This window comes from Festucalex cinctus, chromosome 20 (assembly GCF_051991245.1).
Source record: "Festucalex cinctus isolate MCC-2025b chromosome 20, RoL_Fcin_1.0, whole genome shotgun sequence".
NCBI lineage: Eukaryota > Metazoa > Chordata > Actinopteri > Syngnathiformes > Syngnathidae > Festucalex > Festucalex cinctus.
This window is the reverse complement of record NC_135430.1, coordinates 20479993-20504410: the sequence shown is the minus strand read 5'-3', so window position 1 is coordinate 20504410 and position 24418 is coordinate 20479993. Positions and strand designations below refer to the sequence as shown.

Genomic DNA, 24418 nt, shown 5'->3' with positions numbered 1-24418 from the left:
TTTGCTTGTCCACCAAGGTTTGAATTTGTTGGACTACCCACAAAAGGGTGAAAGTTGTTCATCCAGTGACCTAACCGGCAGGCACTTTTGCAAAGATTCTTAATTGGCAGATGCAAAGATTATATCTTTGCATACAAATGAAATTGATCCATTAACATGAGCGCTTGGCCCGCTTGGTCTCGAAACTCTGCAAAGTCAAGACGCTAACTTAAGCGCGCACTTTTTCTCGGGCAAATTAATTTGTAAGCCTGACACAAATAAACAGCTCATGCATAAATATGCCCGTAACTTTTAAGACAAAAGGAGAACAGCTCTATCTTCATTGTAAGGGGGAGGATTTCGCTCCTTATCAAAGCAACACAGGGCAAGATTAAAGAGTCAAAATCCTCCCCACGTGCGCGCAGTGTGTTTGTATTTCGCTCCTGCACGCCTGCCCCCGGTTATCCTCCATCCTTCTCCTCCCTCCCTCCCTCTCTTGCCACTCTCCCCGTAGCATTAGGAGCTCGCTGCCAGGCTTTCCTCTTTAGCATCCATCCATCCCTTCTTCCTTCGCCTGCAGGAGCTTGCATTAATCAGTACTTTCCAAGGAGGTCCTGCTACTGTAGCTGTTGTTTTTCCTCCCAAATTGTTGCCATGCAGATAACGGCGGCGCGCACTGTCAATTCTCATACGGCGGAATTAGCCAGCCAATCAATAACAGTCAATAAACAGCAGAGCGGTCTGTCTGCTCTTTCAATCCACCCACTGACAATGGCCTCTAGTTTGCGTGCAAGGGGAAGATATTGGACGGAAACATGACCTGAATACAAAACAGGAATTATCTTGATGGATACATTTGGAATTGAAAATGGTGCTCAAATAACACTATTGTGAGATCCAAATCTGAATAAAGGCCAATTTAATTGAGACGCCCGATGAATAAACGTGATTAGAATCTCTTGGGTCATATTTGTCCTTATTTCTATGATTGTTATTTCCACTCAAGTTAGAAGCTGGAATGACTTCCTGAATTATTTGTTCTTCTCTACAATGACACCATTCTCTTATTCTGATCTCCATTAATTAAAAATACGGTATGCCTGTTTAAAATTGCTATCTTCACTGTATGTGGTGCTGAGCAGGTAAAGAACTGCAGGGCTGTCTACAGCTTGTTACTTGTAAACCGCCGCCTGCTGCGACCTAGAAACAATTAAACACATTAAGACAGCGCAGTCACAGCTTGAGTCCAAAACAATGAGCGCAGACTTCCTTAAAACTCAGTAAAGCTGAGGGGAACATCCGAGGCAGGTGATAATTCTCGATGGGTTGTACCTGTAGCAGCCGCAGCCGACCTTTGAACCCCTTCGGATCCATAGATGATTTCAGATATATTTGCATGTCTTAAAAATGCATGATTTGGATGATGTCAACACTTCTGGTTCATGATTGGATCGTAGTTAACAAGTCAAAATAGCATGTTGATTTGCATGATTTTAAAAATGTTACATATAAGCTTGGTAAGTTTACAACACGTTACAGCCATACTGTCATGGCGTCCACTATTTAAAAAAAAAAAAAAAAAAAAAAAAAACATGAGATGACAATTTTTTTTCTCCTTGTTTTTAGTGGGGAAAAAAAGAGTCAAAATCAGTTACAAAAAAAACTGCAGAATAAATGTGGTTCTGAAGTGGCTAAAATAAATCGAGAATTTTTATGGTAATTTTTAAGGCATTTTTCCACATATACGGTGAGTATTTTAACTTTTTTGCTGACACAGTTCTTGACTGATTTGCACCCTACTTAAAGGGAAAGATTATTTCATTTTTTTTAGTTTGAGCAAACCAAAATTACATGTGGGGTCCCCCAAGGCTCATTCCTGGGACCTCTTCTTTTTATACAATCACAATGAATTACAATTAATTTTATTCAAGTTATTTCTTTTCAGAATTATATAAGGTTTTATCATTATTATCATGTTATTAACAGTTTATAAACCATATTAACTGGCTTGCTGTTCAGGAGAACCCATAATGTGGCTACATGTTTTTTACTATGCCTTTTCCGGAAATCACTTTCTTCAGTATTAAAATGGCCCATTGGTTGAAAACCAGATAATTTCTTTATGGTACCAATTTGCGCACATATGAACCAGCACCTCCTTTTCCCACTTTGTCCAAAGCAAGCAGCCATGAAGTGTGCCAACATGTCAACAGGGCGTCAGCACACGTTCTAAAACCACGATGCAGCGGGTGACTGCCAAAGGCCAGCAAGGGGAAGCGAGCGCGCGCGGTGCGGAAATTTGGGACAAAAGTATGCAATGTAATGACGGGAGCGGAAAAGAGAGAAAAAAAAAAGTGCAAGCAGCGAAAGCTTGAAGGCGTACAGGAAGAAGTGAATGAAGTTAGAGGCAGAGCATGGCAGGATGGGGCGGCATGCAAATTGTCCAAGTATGTGAATGGCACTTTTTTTGGATGGCAAACAGACAGAGGGCGAGAGAAAGGCGAGCAGGCTTGGCGAGCACGGGGGGGAAGTTGGTGCCCCCGGGATGTTGTATCCCACTGCCAGGCCCAGAAGTGTGGCTGGGAGATAGCAGACTATGCAACACTTATGTACACAGTCATTCATCCACACACAAGTGAGATTGCAAGCAAGAACACTGAGCAATTCATGAAGCTGAAAAGTGTGGAGGATACAAATCACAATAACATAACATGCTGAAGCAGTCCAACAAATTAATGTAGATGAATTTCGACAGCTCGAATTACTGTGATTCGAACAGGAAATAGATGAAGTAGTTTTTCCTCAACTCAATTGCGAGTGTAAAACGGTTCAATCCGAGTTTGTTTGGAAGTGACCGTCAAATTTTTCGCACAATCCTAATCCTGCCCTAGATGCATACCCACACGTAAGAGAAAATATAAGCACTGCAGGGCAAACAGTGGCGAAAATAAACAAGCCTTAGAATAACGCGCCTGTTAAAATAACATTCTTCAAGGGGGGTAAAGCTGCTTCATCTCCAGTCATCACAAGTCGAATTTGGTGAACCCACACTAAATCTTTTTAGAGCAACCATTAAGTAGCAACACTTTGAGCTGGGTTGGCTCGCTTTTCACTGTTTCACGCTCTCCATATATATCCTCCAATCTCTCAATTGGCAACGTGATGGAGGCGCTTGGGGCCATGTGCGCTGGTTTGGGCCAATTATAGGGATTCTCATCAGCGCCGGGCTGCCATCAGCTGCAGGCAGAGAGTGCACGGACCAGCAGAGGTTCTGCATAGGTCAACTTTGTACCCCTCACATCTTTACACAAAAAAAGAGGATACCTTGGAGAGAGTGCACTGCTGGCAGGGACAAGATGAGGAAAAAGCTGGTTATACTGCTTTGCTACATGCAACATTCACGTGCACGTAACACTTGACGAGAATTAAGTAGGAGAGATATATTGTAATTTGTAGAAAACGGGTAACTAATTACTAATTTGAATACTTTTAGTAATCATTTCGGATAGGGACATAAATGACTAATTTATGTTTGACTTGAGATCTTTTTTGTTAATTAGTTGGCACCAATAATGGGGATCAAAGTTATACAACATGGTGGTTATTTACGTCTACTTCATCAATGTACCTTCGGGTCAACAAATCGGGAGTAAAACACTCGATGTGAGATCAGCGTTACTTCCAACATGCACTACATTCGAGCATAATTACCAGCTTGGAGGGAAATTCAGCTGAGCAACTGGATTAAATATGACTGAATCTTCTTAAGTGGTACTGAAGCAAAGCCCACTAAAATATTTGCCCCATATACATTGGCTTCGGGATGAAAGGCTTGGCCAAGGTTTAGGAACTTGCGCTTACACCAGTAAGCTCCCCCCCCCTCTTATCTGCTTTTTCACAAGTAGAACTTTGAGCAGTCCTTTCCTGTGTGTTTTGCTACTGAAACAAAATCTCAAACACGACCGGGAACTGTGTGTCTTGGAGAGGGAACCAAACTTGTGGCCTGTTTGGCGCACTCGCAGCCCTGAAAGTGGATTGCGCCGGAGCTGTGGATTAGCAGAACGCAGCAGCCAGCCGGTGCGTGTGCGTGCGTGTGTGTGCAAAAAGTACATGTGCGTGTCTGTGTGTTGGCTTGAGGCTGGCGTGTGGCGAGGAGGGAGATTTGCACCTCCATGCACGCTGCTGAAAACCTGCTAACCGTTGCATTTACAACTCTCAGGATGGTGAGGTAAACACATTTGGAGTAAAACACTCTATAGTACCCAAACACATATTTCTATCTATCTATCTATCTATCCCATAACAAATTAATGTAGAGAGCTTGATTTTCACCGAGCATTTTCGTTAAAAGGTGGGAAAGTTGTTGTCCATTTAGTGCTAGAAGGCTAGCAAACTAGCTAGCAATTAGCAAAATATGATTGCTAGGTAGCAAATTAGAAATGCTATCTTATCTATCTATCTAAACATCCCATAACAGATAAATGTAGAGAGCTTGATTTTCGCCGAACGTTTTCGTTAAAAGGTAGCAAAGTTGTTGTCCATTTAGTGCTAGAAGGCTAGCAAACTAGCTAGCAATTAGCAAAATATTATTGCTAGCTAGCAAATTAGAAATGCTATCTATCTATCTATCTAACAAAAAGGTCAAACATCCTTGTGACTAATAATGCCAATTAAATGAAAGCCAATCATAAATACTCATGGATATATATATTTTTTTCCTCTTAAGAGAAATTAATTTGAGACCTAGATTTTTAAGTCCCACAATGCATTTGGGGTTGGTTGTTGAAAGGGAGCGGGGGGGGGGGGGCTTTAAATCTGTGTCAAAATGAAACACATAAGTCTGTTGCAAGATGTTCACTTAAGGAACCTGGCGTGAAGGTAGCTTACGTCGTGGCTCATTAATTACAATAATCACATTGTAGGTGTTACAATAATTCATTAACTGAGATTTAGTTAAGGCTTCATTTAATAAGTCCTTGTTGGTCAGGAAAAAAAAAAACTGACAGCAAAGACATCAGCGGGCGGAGGCGATTGTAAGAAAGAAAGGGAGAAGGGGGTGGAGGGGGGGCATTCGGGGTGGGGTGCCTATTAAATCACAAGGCCTGGATTGTCAATTTGAGTTTGAGCATCCCACTGGGGAAAGTGTTCCATCCTTTTTAAGAGACATATCATTTTATAAAAGACCAAAGGGAAGGAAAAGGAGAGGAGAAGCCAGGGGGATGGAAGGGTGTTGGTAATATAAGGGTGGGATGGAGGGAGTTAGAGGAGGGGTGGTTGGTTAGGGAATCAGTTTTGCCTACTATATTTAACTGACCCATAAATCTGTTTTAAAGTCCCCTCCATTTAAAATCGAATAGGAAGGAAGAGAAGAGAAGGGAAGGGAGGTTGTTCTTTTTTTTTTTTTTTTGTGCTAGCCTTTAAGTACCACAATCCGTGCATAGCTGGCGCCACATTTATCCGAACAGTGTAATTGGTCCAGCTCCCTGGGCTGGTGGCTCAGTTACTGGGCCTCCCACAGGTCCCCCCTGTATGTGTTTGTGGGGGTGTGCGTGCATGTGCGACCACACCCGTCCCCTCAGTACTTAAATGAAGACGATCCCTGACTCGTTAGTGGGGCTGGTCTTGACGGGCTAGGCTAACGGGGCTAATCATAACAACCTAAACGCACTTGCTAACAACAACATCGTAGTGCAATGAGCATGTGTGAGTGTGTTATGCTTAAAGGCCACTCTTACTGGATTTCGCAGCGTAGCAATGCATAATTAATTTATTTTGCATTTCAGTTTAGCAAGTAGTCTTTGTCTCTGGGGTCCTAACACTTAATTTGCATGTTATTTTGTTGTTCAAAGTTGAATGATCAATGGTTTAAGAGTGGAAAAGTGAACTCAATCACCCCAAACACTTAACTCATTTGCTCCCAACAACGTGTAAAAACGTTTTTTTTAATGTTTAAAGTGTCCCAAAGACGTATTTATACGTTTTTTTTTCTTTTTTCTTTTTTATTTATGCTAGAGCATACATAAGGCTTTGATGCAGCCTCAACTGCAAAGAACGGTTGCAGAAATGGTAGTTAATACACAAACGGCCAGCAGGTGGCAGCAGAGCAAAGGAGATCAACCAGGGCCATGTAGAACAAAAGCTCAATTACTTACAATTAGAAATAGATTTGTGAAAACTGATGAAACTTTGCTCTCTTCTAATGCTAATTGCTGCAAAACGGAAACAGATAGAAACGTACATTTTTCCTGATTAAAGAAGAGACTTTAATCTTTCTTTTGATAGATTCCATGCTTTTATAGCAATAGAAAACAATATTCTGTGGGCCTTGCAAAATCAGTCAAAATCTAGTAAAACAGGCGGGAGCGAACGGGATTGCTTCTGCGAAAATGGTGGCGAGTGAATGAGTTAATTTGGGTGTTAAATGCGCTAGCCATGTCCGTCTTAGATTAGCGTAGCAATTAGCATGGCTTCTCCATCTTTCCTCATCATCCCTCACTTATTCAATGCGATGGCGATCATCGACTCAGGAGTGTGTCTGCAATGTGTTTAGCTACGCTAAATAGCCAGCGAAGCATGTTGCGAGCTAGCTTGTGTGTTCTTAATTGAAAGACAAGTGCAGGTCTCAGCAGGGCTTCAATGCATTGACTCACCAATTGTTTGGTCAGGCGATGATGTCAGGAACCGGGTTATGGATGTTGGGTAGTTCGAAGAGGTGAACAATACTAATCCTTTGGCTTGAAATATTACATGATATCAAATGATAGTCAAATAAAAATGCGACTAATGCGACTAATGCTTGAAAAATCTTATCAAGCCGAGAGGCCTGCCGAGCTTGTCTCCCCTCCCACACACACACATACACACCAACCAGAGCAAAGGCAGCCATCTTGCTTTTTAAGCCTTTTACCCAGCAGGAAGTGCACACATCTAAATGCAGTAGCCATACCTGGCCAGTGGGGGCATACTAAACATAAAATTGCCACTATGGTCAAACCTTCAAAACAAAGCAGAACTAACACAAAGTTACAACTTGGATATGTGCTGATTTAAACTTAACTAATCTTAACCTCTTTACAAATTCATTAACTTATTAATTCCAAGTCCCCTTCGCGATAATGGCTCCAACACCAACCATCCCTTGAAATAAGAAACTGAAATGTAAGTTTGCGTTCCGTATTGAGTTGTTAAGGGACACATTTTGTCCCGTAATACAGTGAGAAACAAAAGTAGTCTGTCCAGTAGTAGATACATCCATTTTCTTGACCGCTTATTCCTCACAATGGTCGCGTTGGGGGGCGGGTGCTGGAGCCTATCTCAGCTGGCTCTGGGCAGTAGGCGGGGGACACCCTGGACTGGTCGCCAGCCAATCGCAGGGAGTGAATAAATCCATTAAGCCCAATGACAAAACTCGATTGAGTAAGGTGTTCCCATGCGTCAGGAGACATTTGAAGGTGATAACCATGAATGAGGCGCAGGTCGGCGGGCAAGAGGAGGAGATTGCAGCAACATCATGCAGCAGCCGCTGCGCTAATTTGGAGAACTCCAGCTGGTGCGAGCCAGAGGGCTCGAGCTTCCATAACACCTTATTGCTGCACATGCACACACAGCACTCGGTGGGGATTTTTTTATTTTATTTTTGTTAAATATTATTATTCTCATTGGCAATGTGTATTTACAATTTGACATACTGTCTCCAGTATGTGTTGCAGACTAATAGCATAAATGTAGTGTATTTCAACAAAGTGTGAAGTGATTGTATATTTATCAGGAAGAAAAAAAAAAAAACACCTCAGAAGTTGCACAAAATCTTGAAGTTCAAAACTTGCTCGACATCACAAAGGAGAAGAGAGGAAGAATCGAATGCACTCTTAAAGTTAGGGAAGTTAAAGGTGGAGGTTGTAGTTTAAAAAAAACATACGATTAGTTTCCAAACTGTGATGTAACAAACCATGCAAGTAGTTTTGTGTGGAATACTTACTTTTATAATAGTTCAACTGAGAACAAACACACTTACAGTATAAGGGTCTTATTATTTCGACTTTTTTTTTTTATTGAGTCTAAAAAAAAATCACAATGGATCCGTAGAAGTTTGGACAATAATGGAAGTTTCACTGACATATACTAGATATACACAAAATAGATGCATTCCATGATTATATTCATTTATTTTTTTTACACAGTCATTACAGACGCCACAATGTGGTTGCGGGAACAAGTTCTCTCTGATGAACAGAGCTGCCAGATGCTACTGTTTGCCTTCGACATATTGTCGGCTGTCACGGACGGCGCTGCGGCTGAAAAGTTGGAGTAAAATTCTTTTTCTCTCAGGCTAGATTCAAGTCATGGCTTTAAATGCATTTTTTCGTGCTTTACAACCTTTAAGGCATCCCATCGACAGACAAATGCCTATTTTGTGGCCCACCTCCATTTGGTTAACCTCAAGACTTTATGATTACTGCGGGGTTGCTCAAGGGGTGACGGCATTTGACTCAGGGGCGAGAACCAAAAGTGAAATGCTGAGTAATCCGGAACATCTGGTCAATTTTATGAGAAAAAAAAAGAAAAATCATGCCAGGTTGGCAGGTGGATGTGTTACAAGCAGTCATCATAGCTTGTTTAACAAACGCTGCACACGACTTTCCGCCACCGGGTGTGGTGGATACTGATGCCAGACCGTTTTGTAGCTCTTTGCCATTTTATGAGCCACAAAGTTAACCAGCTCTCATTTAAAGGCTTCTCTCCTCAACCACATATAAATATATACCCCGGCTTCGCCACCGGCCTACACAAATACGGGTTGTAAGACATGTTTCCGGAGAATGGCCACAAGTGTATTCCCCAGAGACACAAAGACCTTGGAGCTGTCAACAAGTCAAACATTTGCGGAAACTAGAAATTCATGGCTGCATCTCACCGCACATGAAGGCATTCTCGAATTGTTTATGGAAAAGAAGTGTATACGATCAATCTCCGCTAATAAGGAAAGCAACGGCTTCCATGGAGTTGATTTGTACTTGTAAACAGGCCAGACAGAACATCAAGTGCCCTTGCCAGAGATTCCCACACCATGTTAATACTTGGGCCAAGTAAATTGGCCGCTGCCCAAGTAGTTTTCAAGAAAATGTAACATATTTTCATGACTATAAGGTGCACTTTAAAGTCTTAAATGTGTGCACCGAGGGCGGCACGGTGATTTAGTGGTTAGCACGTCCGCCCCCCAGTTCTGAGGACTCGAACTCGAAGGCTCCGGCCTTCCTGGGTGGAGTTTGCATGTTCTCCCCGTGCCCGCGTGGGTCTTCTCCGGGTACTCCTCCCACACTCCAAAGACAAGCATGGCAGGTTCACTGGGCGCTCCGAATTGTCCGTAGGTGTGCTCGTGAGTGTGGATGGTCGTTCGTCTCTGTGTGCCCTGCGATTGGCTGGCAACCAGTCCAGGGGTGTACCCCGCCTACTGCCCAGAGCCAGCTGAGATAGGCGGCAGCACCCCCCCGCGGCCCTTGTGAGGAATGAGCGAGTGCTCAAAAAAATGGATGGATGGATGGATGGGTGTGCACCGAGTTCTGGAGACGTTTTCCTTCCCGCCAAGCTTCGAGGCAAATGTTGCCGTGCCAACGCGCGTTTCTGATTGGTCGGCTCGTTCGCGCTCATTCCTGGTTGGCTGCTGGCCTGTGTCAATAACATGAGAGAGAGGGGTGGGGCCGAAGAGAGTTGAAGCCGTTTGTACTCGAATGTGGAGATGGCGAGAAAAGTGAATATAAAACGTCAGACTGCAGTGTGACCTCCTGCAATTAATTTCGTCTACCACCTTTTTTGGCAATGTGGGCGCGAACCGCGGAGACGACTCGAACTTTGGCCGAGGCTGAGCAGGAACGGATAACAAAATACTTCTGGTATTTGCATTTTGCACCGTGCAAAACGTCGGTTTGGCTACGGAACTCCGTAAATCGCATCAGCTAAGACATGCTAACGAGGCACGTAAGAACAACATGATTATCATCAACAAAATGGCACCTACCATTGACGGTGTCAGTATTGACGGAATGAACACTTCTGTTTATAAGAGATCTGCATAAATCTAAACATAAAGTTAAATTAACGTGACATGCCGATACAGATTTCATGTTTCCATCCATATATTTTTCCTTTGACCGCGCGCACAAATCCACACTCAGCAGCGGCATGGTGCCGGACCATCACTCAATTCCTGTGAGAATCGGGAGAAAAATTAAAACAGTAATTCCACTCAACAGCAAATCACACACATACATGCACACGCTGAGCATTCAATCCATGTTGAAGCTGCACCGTGAAGCGATTCACACAAACGCATGCCGAGCTGAGAGGAACAGCAACAAATTGGATTTCCCAAGGATGATGGCGTGATGAAAGATGGGGTCTTTTTTTTTTTTTTTTCTCCCCACCTCATCTACCGCCAGTGCTGTTGAGCATGCTGTGATTAAATAAAAACCTTGCCCAAGTTTCAATAAGTGCATTATAACAATTGCATTTCCTTGACAAAGATTTAGGGACTGGTGTGATGCGATTGGATTACCGGAGCTTTGTTTTCCCTATGATGCGTTTTTCAGCTTCCGATGAAAATACAGTACTTGGAGATTCTTCTTTCATCCACATGTGGTTTTGATATTAATCTTTCTTTACTATTTATGGAATATGTCTTCAACGTTTGCCTTTTGTTCAACACTTGTAACCTCCTCAAGAGTTTTGAGATGCATCCAACTTCCAGTACTGTGCAGCAACAAGTGTTGAATAGTATGGAGGACCACAACTGCCAATAATTTGAAATAAATATATGACTAAATAAATGACTAAAAGTGAAAATATAAGTGTAAAAAAATAAAATAAATATAAATGGAAATAAATCCGTTTTTATTTTAGCTTTAAGTCATTTATTTATTTAGTCATTTATTTATTGTTTATCTATTTATTTTGTAATTTATTTAGTCATTTATTTATTTAGTCATTTATTTATTTAGTCATTTATTTATTTAGAATTTTGGCAGTTTTGGGCCGTACTGCCAAGTGGAAATGTTATTCAAATGAGGGGGCGGTCCTAAGCGTGTCTTGGCTTGGACTCCGCCCAAGTGGACACGATCGTCGTCCGTTGCTGGAGCTCTCCGTTGCAAGCCGGCGAGACTTCCTCGTTCGCCGAGCTGCTCACTCGACCAATGACGGGCAATTTGCAACGGCGGAGTCCAACCCAAGGCACTCTTAGGACCGCCCCCTCATTTGAATAACATTTCCACTTAGCAGTACGGCCCAAAACTGCCAAAATTCCAAACAAATAAATGACTAAATAAATAAATGACTAAATAAATGGATAAATAAATGACTAAATAAATAAATAAATGACTCAAGGTCCAACTTATCATTGATTTAAGCTCCAGCAAACACCAATCAACCCCCACCGACACACACAAATACAGGTATGGCACAACGCCATCCATGTATAACTCTGGCAGGTGGCGACAAGCTTAATAACACCACTCTGTCATATTTTCCGCTCTTTGATCTGCACTTCTCATCTGCACACACAAGTACCGGCCTCGTTTGAGATTCGCACACCGATAACACTCAGCTAAGTGTCAATCAGTGCGCAGTCGTTTCTATCCAGATGGTTTTTTTTGTTTGAGGAGCACCTGCAAACTGAAATGAAATACACCGAAGTATGAGCAGAGAAGGAAAGACAGAAAATTCCCCTTAGTATTTAGTACTAAAAAAACAAAAAAAAAACAAAACAGAAAATATATATATTCAGCATTTTAACGAATATCGGCATCGGCCATTTTGAGGAATCATATGGCCGATAGTATATCCATTTAAAAAAAAAAAAAAAAAAAAAAAAAAGTTAACTTCATGGAACTATTTTTTTTTTTTTTTTAACTTTAAATGTAATTAAAAATTTTCAGAAATGCTGCTGACCCTGGGAACTCTCTGCACGTTCTGTTTTTGTTTGAAATTAAAACACAGATAAGTACTAAAAATGTAATACTTCAGATATCTTTGAAATTTTGGAATACTTAATTTAGTGTAGAAAACAATTGTTTTGATTTAAATTTTGAAAGCATGCTACTGGGAGATCTCGAAACTTGTTAGATTAAAAAAAAAACAAAAAAAAACAAAGATGTCTATTGACTAAGATTAAAAAAACAACAACAAAAAAATAAAAAAACAAACCCCTCCAATATTTTACTAACCCTAAAAGTTGCTCAATAAACATAAGAGCTGGAGTTCCAAATTTTGATGCCAATGTTTTCCTTTTTCGTGAAAATGAATATCGGCTCCAAATATCGGTTATCGGCGTCCTCGACTACTAATAATCGGTATCGTATCGGCCCTGAATAAAAAAACAACATTTTATTGTACATTTTTTTGTACATTTAGAACAGATGTAAAATTCGGGAATAATTGTGAGTTAACTGTTGAAGTCATGCGATTAATTACGATTAAAAAAATGTAACCACCTGACATGCATATTGAATATATATATATATATATATATATATATATATATATATATATATATATATATATATATATATATATATATATATATATATATACCGTATATATATATTGCTGGACTGCTGGATTACAATAAGTTAAAAAATGACAGGCAGTTTTGATAGCTCAAAAATAAAAAAGTAAAACGGCAAACAGCATCTAAATGACGAGAAATATTTTTATTAATGCTTCCCCACCCCCACGTGGGGCTCATTTTCTCACAGTCGGAGGCATCTCAGCATAGCTCACAGTTTCCCCGCCTTGCGCGAGGGGAAGTCAAAAGGTTTTTCATTTATCTCCGACCGAAGACGAAGCACAAACACGAATCCCCCGAGACACCCACGAGGAAACCGGCAACACCTTGCCCCAAATATCTGATCTTGGAGGTGCAGAAAATAGCATACGCATATTTGTTTGCCGGGTCGCAGGCTAACATTGTTCCCCTGACGCGGCATTGTCATTGAACATTTTGCCGTCATATAGCAGGCGTATAAAAATACATTTTTTTTTATGGCGGGAAACAGAACACATTCCGAGAACAAAGGATAATTATATTTGTTGAACAACTGGCACTGTTGGTAATGTTTTTAACTCAAAATATGATGCATAGATGTTATAATGTGTGTTCCATATGATACGGTAGCAACATTTTGCGACAAAAAAAAAAAAAAAATTTTTTTTTTTTTTAAAGTTGTGTTTTACACACACATTTGAACTAAAATGGTTAATCAGAGTAACTCAGGGACGGATAATGTCAGTTATGGCTGATGGCCATATTTCCATATTTCTCCATTTATAGGCCAGCTACACAGTCTCACTCTTAATCTCTCTGTGGTTTCAAGCTATGCTAAACCCGCCAGATTTGTGCATCGATAAATGCAACCGCTGTAATGAGAAACTGATGACAGGTCTTGGCATGTGCTGGTTATTTTGTGTTATAACTTTATTTGTATGTTTGCTTTGAAATACTACAAAGTTATTGGGAAAATCCATATTACCTGTTTATTAAGAATGCTTACTGAAAACTTAATTAGCCTTTCTTGTTGTAAATTATCACCTCAACAGCTAGCAAATTAAGGAATATGTTGTGTGCTAGTGCACAAAATCGGTGCAATTGTTCAAATTTGCACCAATGTGATATGAATACGTCCTCGGCTCATGCCCCTCCCTCATGTGACACGTGACAATATCGCCATGATAAAATGATGACTCAGCATTATTCAAAAATATGCTGGAGGTGTTTTTGTTTTTTTTCCAAGATGCTCAACAAGACTCAAGAGAAACAATTTAACATAAGTTTGGGTCACATTTGAGGGATCAGAATCAAGTGTCAAGGAACAGAAGCAAAGTCAAAGCTGTGACGATCAACAAAACGTGCCCGCCCACACGCGCAAGCGCGATAAAGATCCGCAATCTTCAAGAATATTTTTCTCTGCTTTCGCCCACATACGGAAAAGTTTCAATCTGGCTTTCAAGCTTTGGTCTCTTGGCTACAGGGCTTGTGGGATACCCCAGCGTCGTCTTGGCAGCCATTTCTACCTTTTTTTTCCGTGTGTGCGCTTCTGACTCATTCTGCATTGTGAGCATTTTGTGTTTCTCAGGCCTACATTGCATGTGCATTTTCACGTTTTATGTGGGCTTCTGTTTGTTCTTTCGCGTGCTCGCGCGTGCCTATGCATGAATGCATATTTGCTTTTACGACTTTGGTGTAAGCGGCGGAAAAACAGATTAATAAAGAGCGAGCCTCGGCACACGACGCATGAGGGAGAAGTCAGACAAGAAAACTCAAAGTTTGCATCTCAATTTTTTTTTTTTGGGGGGGGGTGAACTCATTCTATTTTCACTTTTTTGTGCAACAAAAGGATTTATGCAGGAGTTTCTCATTCTGCTATTTCATTTTTAATCAAAGTGAAAAAAGAAATTTGAGGATTGTATATGAATGTATAAATGACACAATGGTAGAATAATAATAATAAAAAAAAGTTCCTTTCATTATATTTGGGCTCGACTGCCTGAAGGCGGTAAAAGAAAGCGTTAACATTTCATATCATGTCATATTCACATTCTCCTCACATTGCACTAAGATGTCTCCTCTATAAATTATTCAAATACAGACTTTAAATATTGGTTGCTTTTAGGTATATAAAAAAAGAAGAGTGTACTTTACATCCAAAAATAGAAAAGCCCAGACAATCTGCAGCACAATTGGAACATCATTTCTTTTCATCTATTTTCCTTTTTTCACATGATTACAACGAGCTATGGGATAGCTAATAGAATATCTGATGTTTTGATTTTAATGTTATTTACATCCAACTAAATTTGTTTGCAGAAGTTGGTTTTCTCGCTCCTCCTATTCTGTAGTGTACATTATTATGAGCGGTAGAAATGATGGTAATATTGGTATGTACAATGTTAATTAGAAACGGTATGATTATAAATGCAAACACGTTGAAAGGCTAAACTGAAAGTGAGTGGTTTAAAAAAAAATGGCCGCTTTCTGCAGTCTTATTTACTTTATGTATTTAAAAGGAAAGTCAAATCCCCCAATGGTTAATATTGTGTTAGTGGAGTATGAGTTAAGCAGCAAAATCCAGCTGTTTTTGTCAATATCAAGTTTGTTAAGCGGGATCTTGAAATGAGTCATTATTTGTTTTATTAATATAATTATGATAAGTCAAAAAGGTTGTTTTTTTAAATTTTATTTTTAATAAAAACAACTATTAAAGTAACTTGAAATATAATTTAGTTACTTTTTAAAGCAAGTAAAGAGTAAAGTAACGAAGTTACTTTTTAAAGAAAGCGATTAGTAAATAAGTTACTTTTTAAAGCAAGTAATCCATTACGTAACTATGTTAGTTGTTAAAGCAAGTAATCAGAAAAGTAACTAAGTTACTATTTAAAGAAAGCAATTAGTAAATAAGTTACTTCTTAAAGCAAGTAATCCATTAAGTAACTATGTTTTTAAAGCAAGTAATCAGTAAAGTAACTAAGTTTACTTTTCAAGATAACTGTGGCGACACTGCTGGTAATGACAATAAAACATCACTTCCTACCTGCAATAAAAACAGAAGTGGTTTTAAACAAGCCCAATTCACTGATCACGATTGTGAGAAACATTTACCTATTAAATATGTAATAACTTTGAATGTTTCTGCATGTGCATACAATGATTTTTTTTCTCTCTCTCTTTTAATAAACCAGGTTGGTCCGCAAATCTCATGGAGTCAAGTTGTTTAACGGCCATTGCTAATGTTCATGTGCTCTCCTCTCTCTTTGTCTCGTCCGCCGAGTCGACCTAATCGCTGCTGACAGTCAGCTTTGCTCTTTTCTTAGCGCTGCGTCGCTTGCAATCAGTGACAGTGAAGTCAGGCAGCAGGAAGGGCTTGTGTGAAGTCAACACCCACTCGGGCCCAGCACCCACCACCCACACACACACAAACGCACGCGTGCAAACACGGAAAGTCGCACCCATGAGCTAATAAAAAGTCTCTCGCATGTGCACGCAAATGTTAAATTCGCAAATGCACGCGCGTGCACGACAATAGGCACATGCGCAACGTTTGCGAGCGCGCACTCTTGCTTTCAAAATAATGAAACCGGCTGGACTGGAGAGCCACTGGCCTCCTTGTATGTGGGTCAGACCCATGCAAAGCTGTATTGATTATTTTTTATTTTTTTGGCTGCATGTCTGACCGCGCGCAACGCGGTGAAAAAGTTTGACGGCAGCAAACACGGCAGCGAGCAGCGATATTTAACACGCGCTCGTTCGCAGATGAGAGGTTCCGCGGTTCGCTCGCCTCTCTCTGTCAGCGCCCCGCCAATTGGCAGACAATGGACTGGCTTGATAAAGAGGAGGGCTGACATTCGAACGGGCAATTTGTGAGTGACAGGCCAGGGGAAAAGGGATGCGGCGAAGGGGGAGGCGGTGGCAAGCGAGGGGTCAGGAATTCGCCTCTTGAAAGAATGTAGCGTCACCCATATGTCCGTCTGCCCTGGTGCATGCTTGATGGAGTGGAAGGATGGGGATGCGAGAGTGCTCTCTTCTTCCTCTCTCTCTATTTCCAGTCTAGTTTGCAGGCCTGTGAATGATTTTCTGTGCACAGCAAATGCGTATTGCTCTTTTGCCTATCAGATTAGACCATGCAGTGGACATTTAGGACAAAGTAGAGAGTTTTCCAGCCAAAGGTTTTCATGAGAGGAAGCCACACACTGACTCAACTCAACTCAACAAAACACCAAGATCAAGTCTCATGGTGCGCCAAAAGCCGAAGAATACAGATGTGTTTTAAGACGTGTTTTAAAAGAGGATAACGAGAAGGACTGCCTAATATTTAGTGGTAGGCCGTTCCAAAGGGAGGGACCGGCAACAGCAAAGGCTCCATCTCCTCTAAGCCTCCGCTGGGCCCTCGGTACCTCCAATTGTGTCTGGTCTGCTGACCTGAGGCACCGGGCAGGTGTGTAGGGGTGCAAGAGCTTGGCGAGATAAGGTGGGGGACAAGACCATTGAGAGATTTGAAGACAAATAGAAGAATCTTCAAATGGATTCAAAATTTCGCGGGCAGCCAGTGAAGAGAGGCCAGGATAGGGATTATGTGTTCCCTCTTACGGGCACCAGTTAGGAGACGAGCAGCAGCATTATGAGCAGTCACTCAGCCGCTGTTTTTTTTTCTTTTCTTTTCTTTTTTTCCCCCAGATGGCCAACACACTTGTGGTTGCGGGAGCTGATTGGTAGACCCAAGGGACTGATGATGACAGGTGGAAATGAAAAACAAGTAAGGCAAGACAGGAACATGGACCACACAAAACAAGCCAACATGAAAACAAAACAGAATGTAATCCAAACACTTATTGCCTATTTACGCTTCATTAAACCAGTATACTTATTTTTTTTTTTTTTAAATTGTTTTCACATTATAGTACAGTGGGGTATATTCACTAAGAATGTCCAGTAATAGCGCGGAATATTGCACCACAACTGGACCCGCAGTCTGCGCCCAGTTACCCACCTATTCACTCAGGATATTGCTCTAATCAAAGATCATCTTTGTTACTAGTATTTACAAACTGGTTGTCACACTGAGGAATTTACCGACAGCAATTTAATGTTCCGCTATCCTTGAAGAAAACATACTTCACATTCTCGATTGCAGTACTTTCAAATGACGGATTTATGGATCTTGTTAACGGCAAATGCGTTTCTCATATTTACTGCAGTGTTACTTTTTGACCCTCGCCACTGGCTAACGTCTCACGTTGAAAATTGGATAATTTGTGAAAATGGCTGAATTTCGGGGGGGGGGGGGGGGGGTGAAGACCACTTCCAGCTAATGGCTGGCTCATTTGAATAACCGCACCGTGCTTGGGGGTGGGCAAGCACGGGGCAGCCGGTGTCAGTGGGGTGGAACCGCAAGATTTCCCCATCTCAAAGGAGCCCCCCCACACCGATCAATGTGAATAGTTTCCACTCACCCCCCCCCCACCTCCTGTGACATTATTGTGCCATTCGTTATCCTTGCACGCTGTAGGCATTTTCTAAATTTCAGCCATTTATGACTTCTCCAGTCACTTACCTGTAAGGTATGTTGCACTGTAAATTCATTTGGAACTTTCTGTCTTACTTCCTTTTCATTAATGTCGTAATGGGCAGCCCTTCTCTGTGAAGATAACCAGGGGGCTCAATGGAAGCATGAAAGTGATCCCATGAACAAGAGAGACGGAATCGCAAGACTTCAGTCATTTGCATTAAAGCTGCACAAGAAAGAACGAGAGAACACGATATTGGACAAATGATGCCAGACCAGCATATTGCGTCAAGCTGGATCGTGTAGAGTTGATTGCCCCTCGGTCATGTCTGCTGCATATCTCATGAGGTAAAGTTCCACTTTTAGAACATGGTCATTACATTACATGTACTATATTAATTGGAAGGATAAATTGAAACACATTATTAGATCATTGTCAATGTGTTTTGTTTTGTATACTTGCACAGTGTGATTAGATGCATTATAGAATCTGCCTACACAAAGACGATAATGCTCAGTTTTGTCTGAGACTGGGAATTTGACAATACTCTTCTCTGTTTGTGATTGTGGTTGTAGTTTACAGTAATGAACAATTGCTGTCTCACATTTTGACCCGATGCAGCTACAGAAAGCAGGAACATACATTAAGCTATCCGAGCATACAAGGCTGGATTTACATTTTAAATATAAATGCCGCATTCACATCAAAGGTGAAACGAGGCTTCGTCTCGCAGTTCTCACGGGAGTTTGATCACAGCCTTAAACGTAGCTGCTTCATTTGTGCCAAGCCACAACAGAGAAGGGGCGGGGCTCCTCCTCTTCTGATGACACGCACAAAAAAACGAAACATTGCTTTTCAATCAGGTGGCCAGTGCTTGTGCAAATACTTTAGCTAATGCTAAAGGCTACTACGAACTTTCTTCACAGTTCAGAAGTTGTAAACAAGTAAATGCTCTTACCAGTTACACCATCTTCTGCTCCAATTTGCTTCTGTCCTGACTCCCAACCAATACTGGAAGCTGACTGTGCTGTCTGGCTGCCGGTAAAGCACGGCTCACCCCTTATGAAGATGACCATAAATGGACCCAGTCTTCCCTGCTCGGATGTGGGTCACGGGGGCCCCACTGTAGAGCTAAGGCCTGGTGGTGAGACTCGGTGGCCAGTGCCTGATAAAACACCAAATGGTCAACTCTGAGAAGTGTTGGTGTCTCCCTTCCCATGGGTTTATAATCTATGGTAGAGGCCGTGAGGGTCGCATTCCATACAGAACCGAGTGGTGGCAGGTGGCAGGGTCTGATCCCCTGCTTCAAAAACTGACTCGAGAGATGCTGAATGTCACCTCCCTGGCAGTGAACCTGAGCTGGCCTGCGGGGTTTTGCACTTTCAATTGACCTCGTAAACCAATCAAGACGCAAGACATCATGTCTGTGTCGGCACGCGCGTTTTGCTGCGGACAAACAAAGCAATCCAGCTCCCGGTGGTTATCCAAAGGCAAGAAAAAAATAAAAAATGGTTAAAAGCTGTAGTCACAGCTTGTGTAAGAGAGATAACCATTATCCCGATTGACTGGAAGGAAGGTGTCTGTTGGTTTATTCCCTTCCCTAAACCCTCAAACAACTTCGAAAGATGTCAGCGCTGGACCAAACTTTGTGGAAGACCACACGACCTGTTGAATCCCTCCAAAATGACCAGAAACGACAACATCTGCACTAGGGTAATGTTTTTCATTGTTGTCTTTAGCCAATGGCTAATGATAACGCTGGGTAGCTAACTTTCCACCTTTTTGTTAACTTGCAGGGTGGGTCGTGCCACGGTAAGGTCAATTCGATATACTTAGATATACTCGTGCCTGTTCTCTTCAGAAGGGTTGGATTCTCCCACTCTGCCATTGATAAAAGGCACAGCCTAAGTGTTGAAATGACCCAGAATTGGGAGCCTCGGTATTGCGATCCAGGAACCTCTGGAGAGACTTGTCACCTGCTCGGCCTGGGAACACTTCAAGATCCCCACAGGAGAGATGGAGAGGGAAATCTCGGCTTCCCTGCTTGAGCTGCAACCTGACCCTGGTTAAGCGGCAGAAAATGAATGGGTGGATATCTGACTCTATATCCGATTTAGGCCAAATGGGTGAAAATATATCACAATTGTTTGACTCTTCCTTTCCTTCAGCACATGTCAACACTTCATTTTCACTCATAATTCAGGCTAACAGCTTATTCAGTCTGTTTACGGACGACCCCTTTGAGCTAAATTAATAGAAGAGGCTTTGGGGACTGCGGAGCAAAGTCATGAGCAAGACTACAATGTTCATTTGCAACCTCATAGGATAATTACCAATTTGCTACTCTCCAATCGCGTTTCATAATACACGTTCATGACTCGACGTCTTTTTGTTTTCTCGATGCCTGCGAGGGATGTGTGACTTTTATACAACAGAGGATACGTCGCTTCTGTCTTCCATATGACTTCATAGTGAGTTCTTAGACTTTCCCAATGTGGGGCCAGACATGAAAAGCCTTCAGCTGCAAAGGTGGTCTTTTTGGCTGCGGGGTTCTAACTCACCAAAGACGGGAGAGATGACAAAACACAGACAAAGGAAAGTTAGACGTTGCTGTAGAATGAAATACTATATATCACGTTATTCCAGAAAGAGAAATATAATAATAATATCAACATCGACTTGACTTTGATCACATTAGTATCGACTTGAAACAATTCTGAAGTTGTGCAACGCCAATTCTAAAGCAAACAACTCTAGTTACATGACCCGTTAATTGCACCGTAACCGTAAGACATCAGACGCATCGTTCTGGGTTCTGGGTATGATTCATTTACAATTCCATCGTGTCAAAAAGGCATTCGCCCGGCCCAACCGCATGACTACGTCAATGGGGACGGTCAGATCTTTGGCGGAACGTGATGACTGATGGATTTGTGCAGACGAAAGCAATTAACGCATTCAAATGTGTCACACAAAACTTGACAAACATGCATCAACTCTATTAAAGTCAACACCGGCCTTTTATGCACTTAACATCAATGGTTTTAACAAAAAGTAGTTGTACGGCGTTGCTGTCTTGGCAAACGTACAAAGCAAGGGGATTATCGGTTTTAGCGAGCAACATTCTTAAGAGTCCAGAACACGAAGGCGTGTTTGCCTAAAACAAACGTAATAATACTACTTTATGAGAATAACAATAATGCTAGCATTAACATTCCTTATTTTGTTTGCATATAGAAGTATGTTTCAAAGTGAATTAGATGACACTGGCATAAGTGCTGAAGGAAATGTCTTGAATCTAAGTTCAAGAATGAGGCAGAGAGGGAAATCGCAGCGTAGCCTTGGTTACCTTCCACATCATTGCTCGTGTTTTAATATGTCAGTGCACACACAGTAGTAAACTCCGCGTTGAATCATTAACTGTAGGAAATAGATCATTAAAAGTTCAAAAGAGATCTAGGTTAAACTCACACGGTGAACACTATACCCTTTAAAAAACTTAAAAGGCAAAAAGAGGCAGAGGACGGCGAATAGTCCAATGAGCTGACGGCTACCCGAAGGCTCAGCGTTGCATGTCCTCCGCAGACGAGCCGAGTGGAGTTTGTCATTGAGGACATTTGCATTTCAAACACTTTAGCAGATATTTGCACGTGATGTGAGATCAACTTGGGTCAGGTGATCTACAGGAAGAGTCTGGCAAATTGTTGCTTGCTTCGTTAATTCTAACATTTAAAGAACGAGCCAATAGCTGGGCTTGTTTGCGTCTGCTGTATACTGTGTCGATTAATAATAAAGTACAGCATTATACTATATGTGCATTTTTTTTTCATAGTACAAAACATTCTAAAAAGCTACGTGCGAAATATTTGCAGTCACTAATTTTAGTTTTTAAATTTCATTTTTACTGCGGTTGCCTGGCAACCAGTCCAGGGTGTCCCCCGCCTATTGACCAAACCCAGCTGAGATAGGCTCCAGCTCCCCCCCTGCGACCCTTGTGAGGAATAAGCGGTCAAGAAAATGGATGGATGAATTTCATTTTTGTTTTTTAAAAAAAAACTTTGAATGCAAGCGTTAAAGGAAAAACACTTGGGGGTATATTCACTAAGAATGCGCCGCGTCGGCTAATAGCGCAAAATTTTGCACCGCAACTGCACCCGCACTCTGCGTCCAGTTACCCGCATATTCACTATGGATATTGCTCTAATCATATACTGGCGCAAACACGCCCACAAATTCTGACAGCTGGGAGCAAATTTGCGCCTGAATTGGGTAAAATAAAAAAATATATACAAAAAAAAATGAACTGACAGAACTTTTATTTTTTATAATTTTTTTTTTATAGTTATTTAACGCAAAAAATAACTTGCTTTGTGGGTAATTTATTTCACTCAGCTTTTTGGGTAAATTGAAAAGACCAAAAAGCTGTCTTGACCCTATCTTATTCATTTTTTACTCAGTTGTTTTATAGTGTGAAAGAAGTGAAAAAAAAAAAGTTTTATAATACACCATTCTTCTACATTGGTCCCTACAGACTTTGAGATTATGAGAATGACGCCAACGTGCACTTTGGGCAACACGATCATATCCTTTCCACGTCATTGCTTTTCTGTCCTATGATAAAACATGTCATTGAGGAGTCAGTGACATGTCACCAAAGATTCTTCTGAGCCCCCCCCCCACCACCACTTGCCCTCGCTCTCAACTTCTCTGAGATCATGCCCTAATGATGACCCTAGGCCCACTTTTAATCACCATTTGCCTTGTCCCTTTAACGTATCATTCCACTCGCCTGCACAGGTTTCATTCCACAAGAGACGGATTCATGACGTTAACTGCCCTTCAGAAACAGTCTTTTAGGGCCACATCTTTTTTTTTTTTTTAATTTACAAGAACATTTTTATCCTAATTTGTATTTACTTTAATGGCTTTCCCCTGCAAGAATTATATTCCATCATGCAAGACAACATCAATACTGAAACGTTTGTCCTCATTTTTGGCTGTCCTCTTTTTTTTTTTTTTTTTTAACTAAATGTAACTCACTCTTATACATACAGAACAAAGATCCATGGTCAGGCTACAAAAAAAGAAGAAGAAAAAAGAAACCATTTTCTCCATTCAAGTCAATTGAAAGGCCATTAATCATTTACGATCCCTAAAAAAAAACATAACCTTTTTGGTTATGTGTTTTAATAAATGAAAAGAAAAATAATTCAAAAACATTTGCATGCACATACACGCGTGTTCTGTAGCATTTTGATGTGTTGACATGCGCCTTCTGCGATTGGTTGGCAACCAGTCCAGGGTGTCCCCCGCCTACTGCCCAGAGCCAGCTGAGATGGGCGCCAGCAGCCCCCGCGACCCTCGTGAGGAATAAGCGGTCAAGAAAATGGATGCATGGATGGACATGCGCCTTTGAGGGCGTGGCCTAGTGAGTGACATCAGCAGATTGGGCTGATTTTTTAACGTGGTGTTTCGTGTTTTCATTCTTTATTTGCATACTAGGCTGCTGGTAAAAAAAAAAGAAAAGGCTGAAATTGCATTGATGACTGTAACGACTATAAGACAATTTAGGTGCTTAATGATATGTCGGCATAAGATGAACTAATTTGCTTGTTAACTTGTTAGAGATGTGATCATTCATTCTATCATTTATCTCTTGCTCACCTTGATTCAGAATATCTGGCATCGTCATATCTTCATCGAATTAGGAAAAACAATCTTCATGAAGAATAAAAAATGTTCTGTGTGTGTGTGTTTTTTTTTTTTTTTTTTTTTTTGCAATGGACAAGTCTCCTGTGTTTTATTTGACCTTGTGAGCAAACAACAAAAAGTAGAGATATCGACGGGAAGCCTCTGAAGAGACGGCCGTATTGGATTTTGGAATGAGGGGTAGATAACAAACAAAAAAAAAAAAAAAAGTGCAGCCATATGAACAGCTGTATTGAGATAAAGTACCATCCCCATATGCTAAGGGAAAAACAATCTTTTCACATTACCGAGTCTGAAGATGGGGAAAAACAGCACTTAATCAACTAACATTGATATTACTTCTGGCAATTAGGAGCATGCTGGTAATGATATGAGTTTTCAGCTGTAAATAATTATGCTGCCTGCAGGCCATACTTTAATTCTCAGCTGTATCTATAAACAATAATCAAACCAACAGCGCCGGGCTAAAAGTTGGAGATTTTGCTCTCGCGGGGGAGCGCTTTAAGAGCGGCTTATTGGAGCCCCGTGGTGATGCCGGCAGTCGGGGTCACCTTCAGGTGCTCTCGCGTCTACGCCAGCGCGCTATCGCGCGGCGCTATTGATCAGCAGTGTGTGGAAACGCAAAGAATGGGGCTACCTCTGTGGAGTACGCAGGGCGTGCCGAATGCTTTGATGAGGAAGA

General features: G+C 41.3%; 1 protein-coding gene and 1 long non-coding RNA gene across 2 annotated transcripts in view; one reads left to right on the top strand and one right to left on the bottom strand.

Annotated features, from left to right (window-relative positions):
* LOC144009526 (uncharacterized) overlaps positions 1-6826 on the bottom strand; it is a 92869-nt gene extending 86043 nt beyond the window's left edge. The window contains exon 1 of the long non-coding RNA XR_013280953.1: positions 6630-6826. This is a non-coding gene — a long non-coding RNA (uncharacterized LOC144009526). The remainder of the gene's footprint in view (positions 1-6629) is intronic.
* Positions 6827-7439: 613 nt separating this feature from the next.
* The window catches only part of LOC144009828 (uncharacterized), a 65313-nt gene continuing 48334 nt past the window's right edge, over positions 7440-24418 (top strand). Inside the window, exon 1 of the mRNA XM_077509716.1 lies at positions 7440-7592. Within this exon, the coding sequence (XP_077365842.1) occupies positions 7440-7592 (153 nt within the window). The remainder of the gene's footprint in view (positions 7593-24418) is intronic.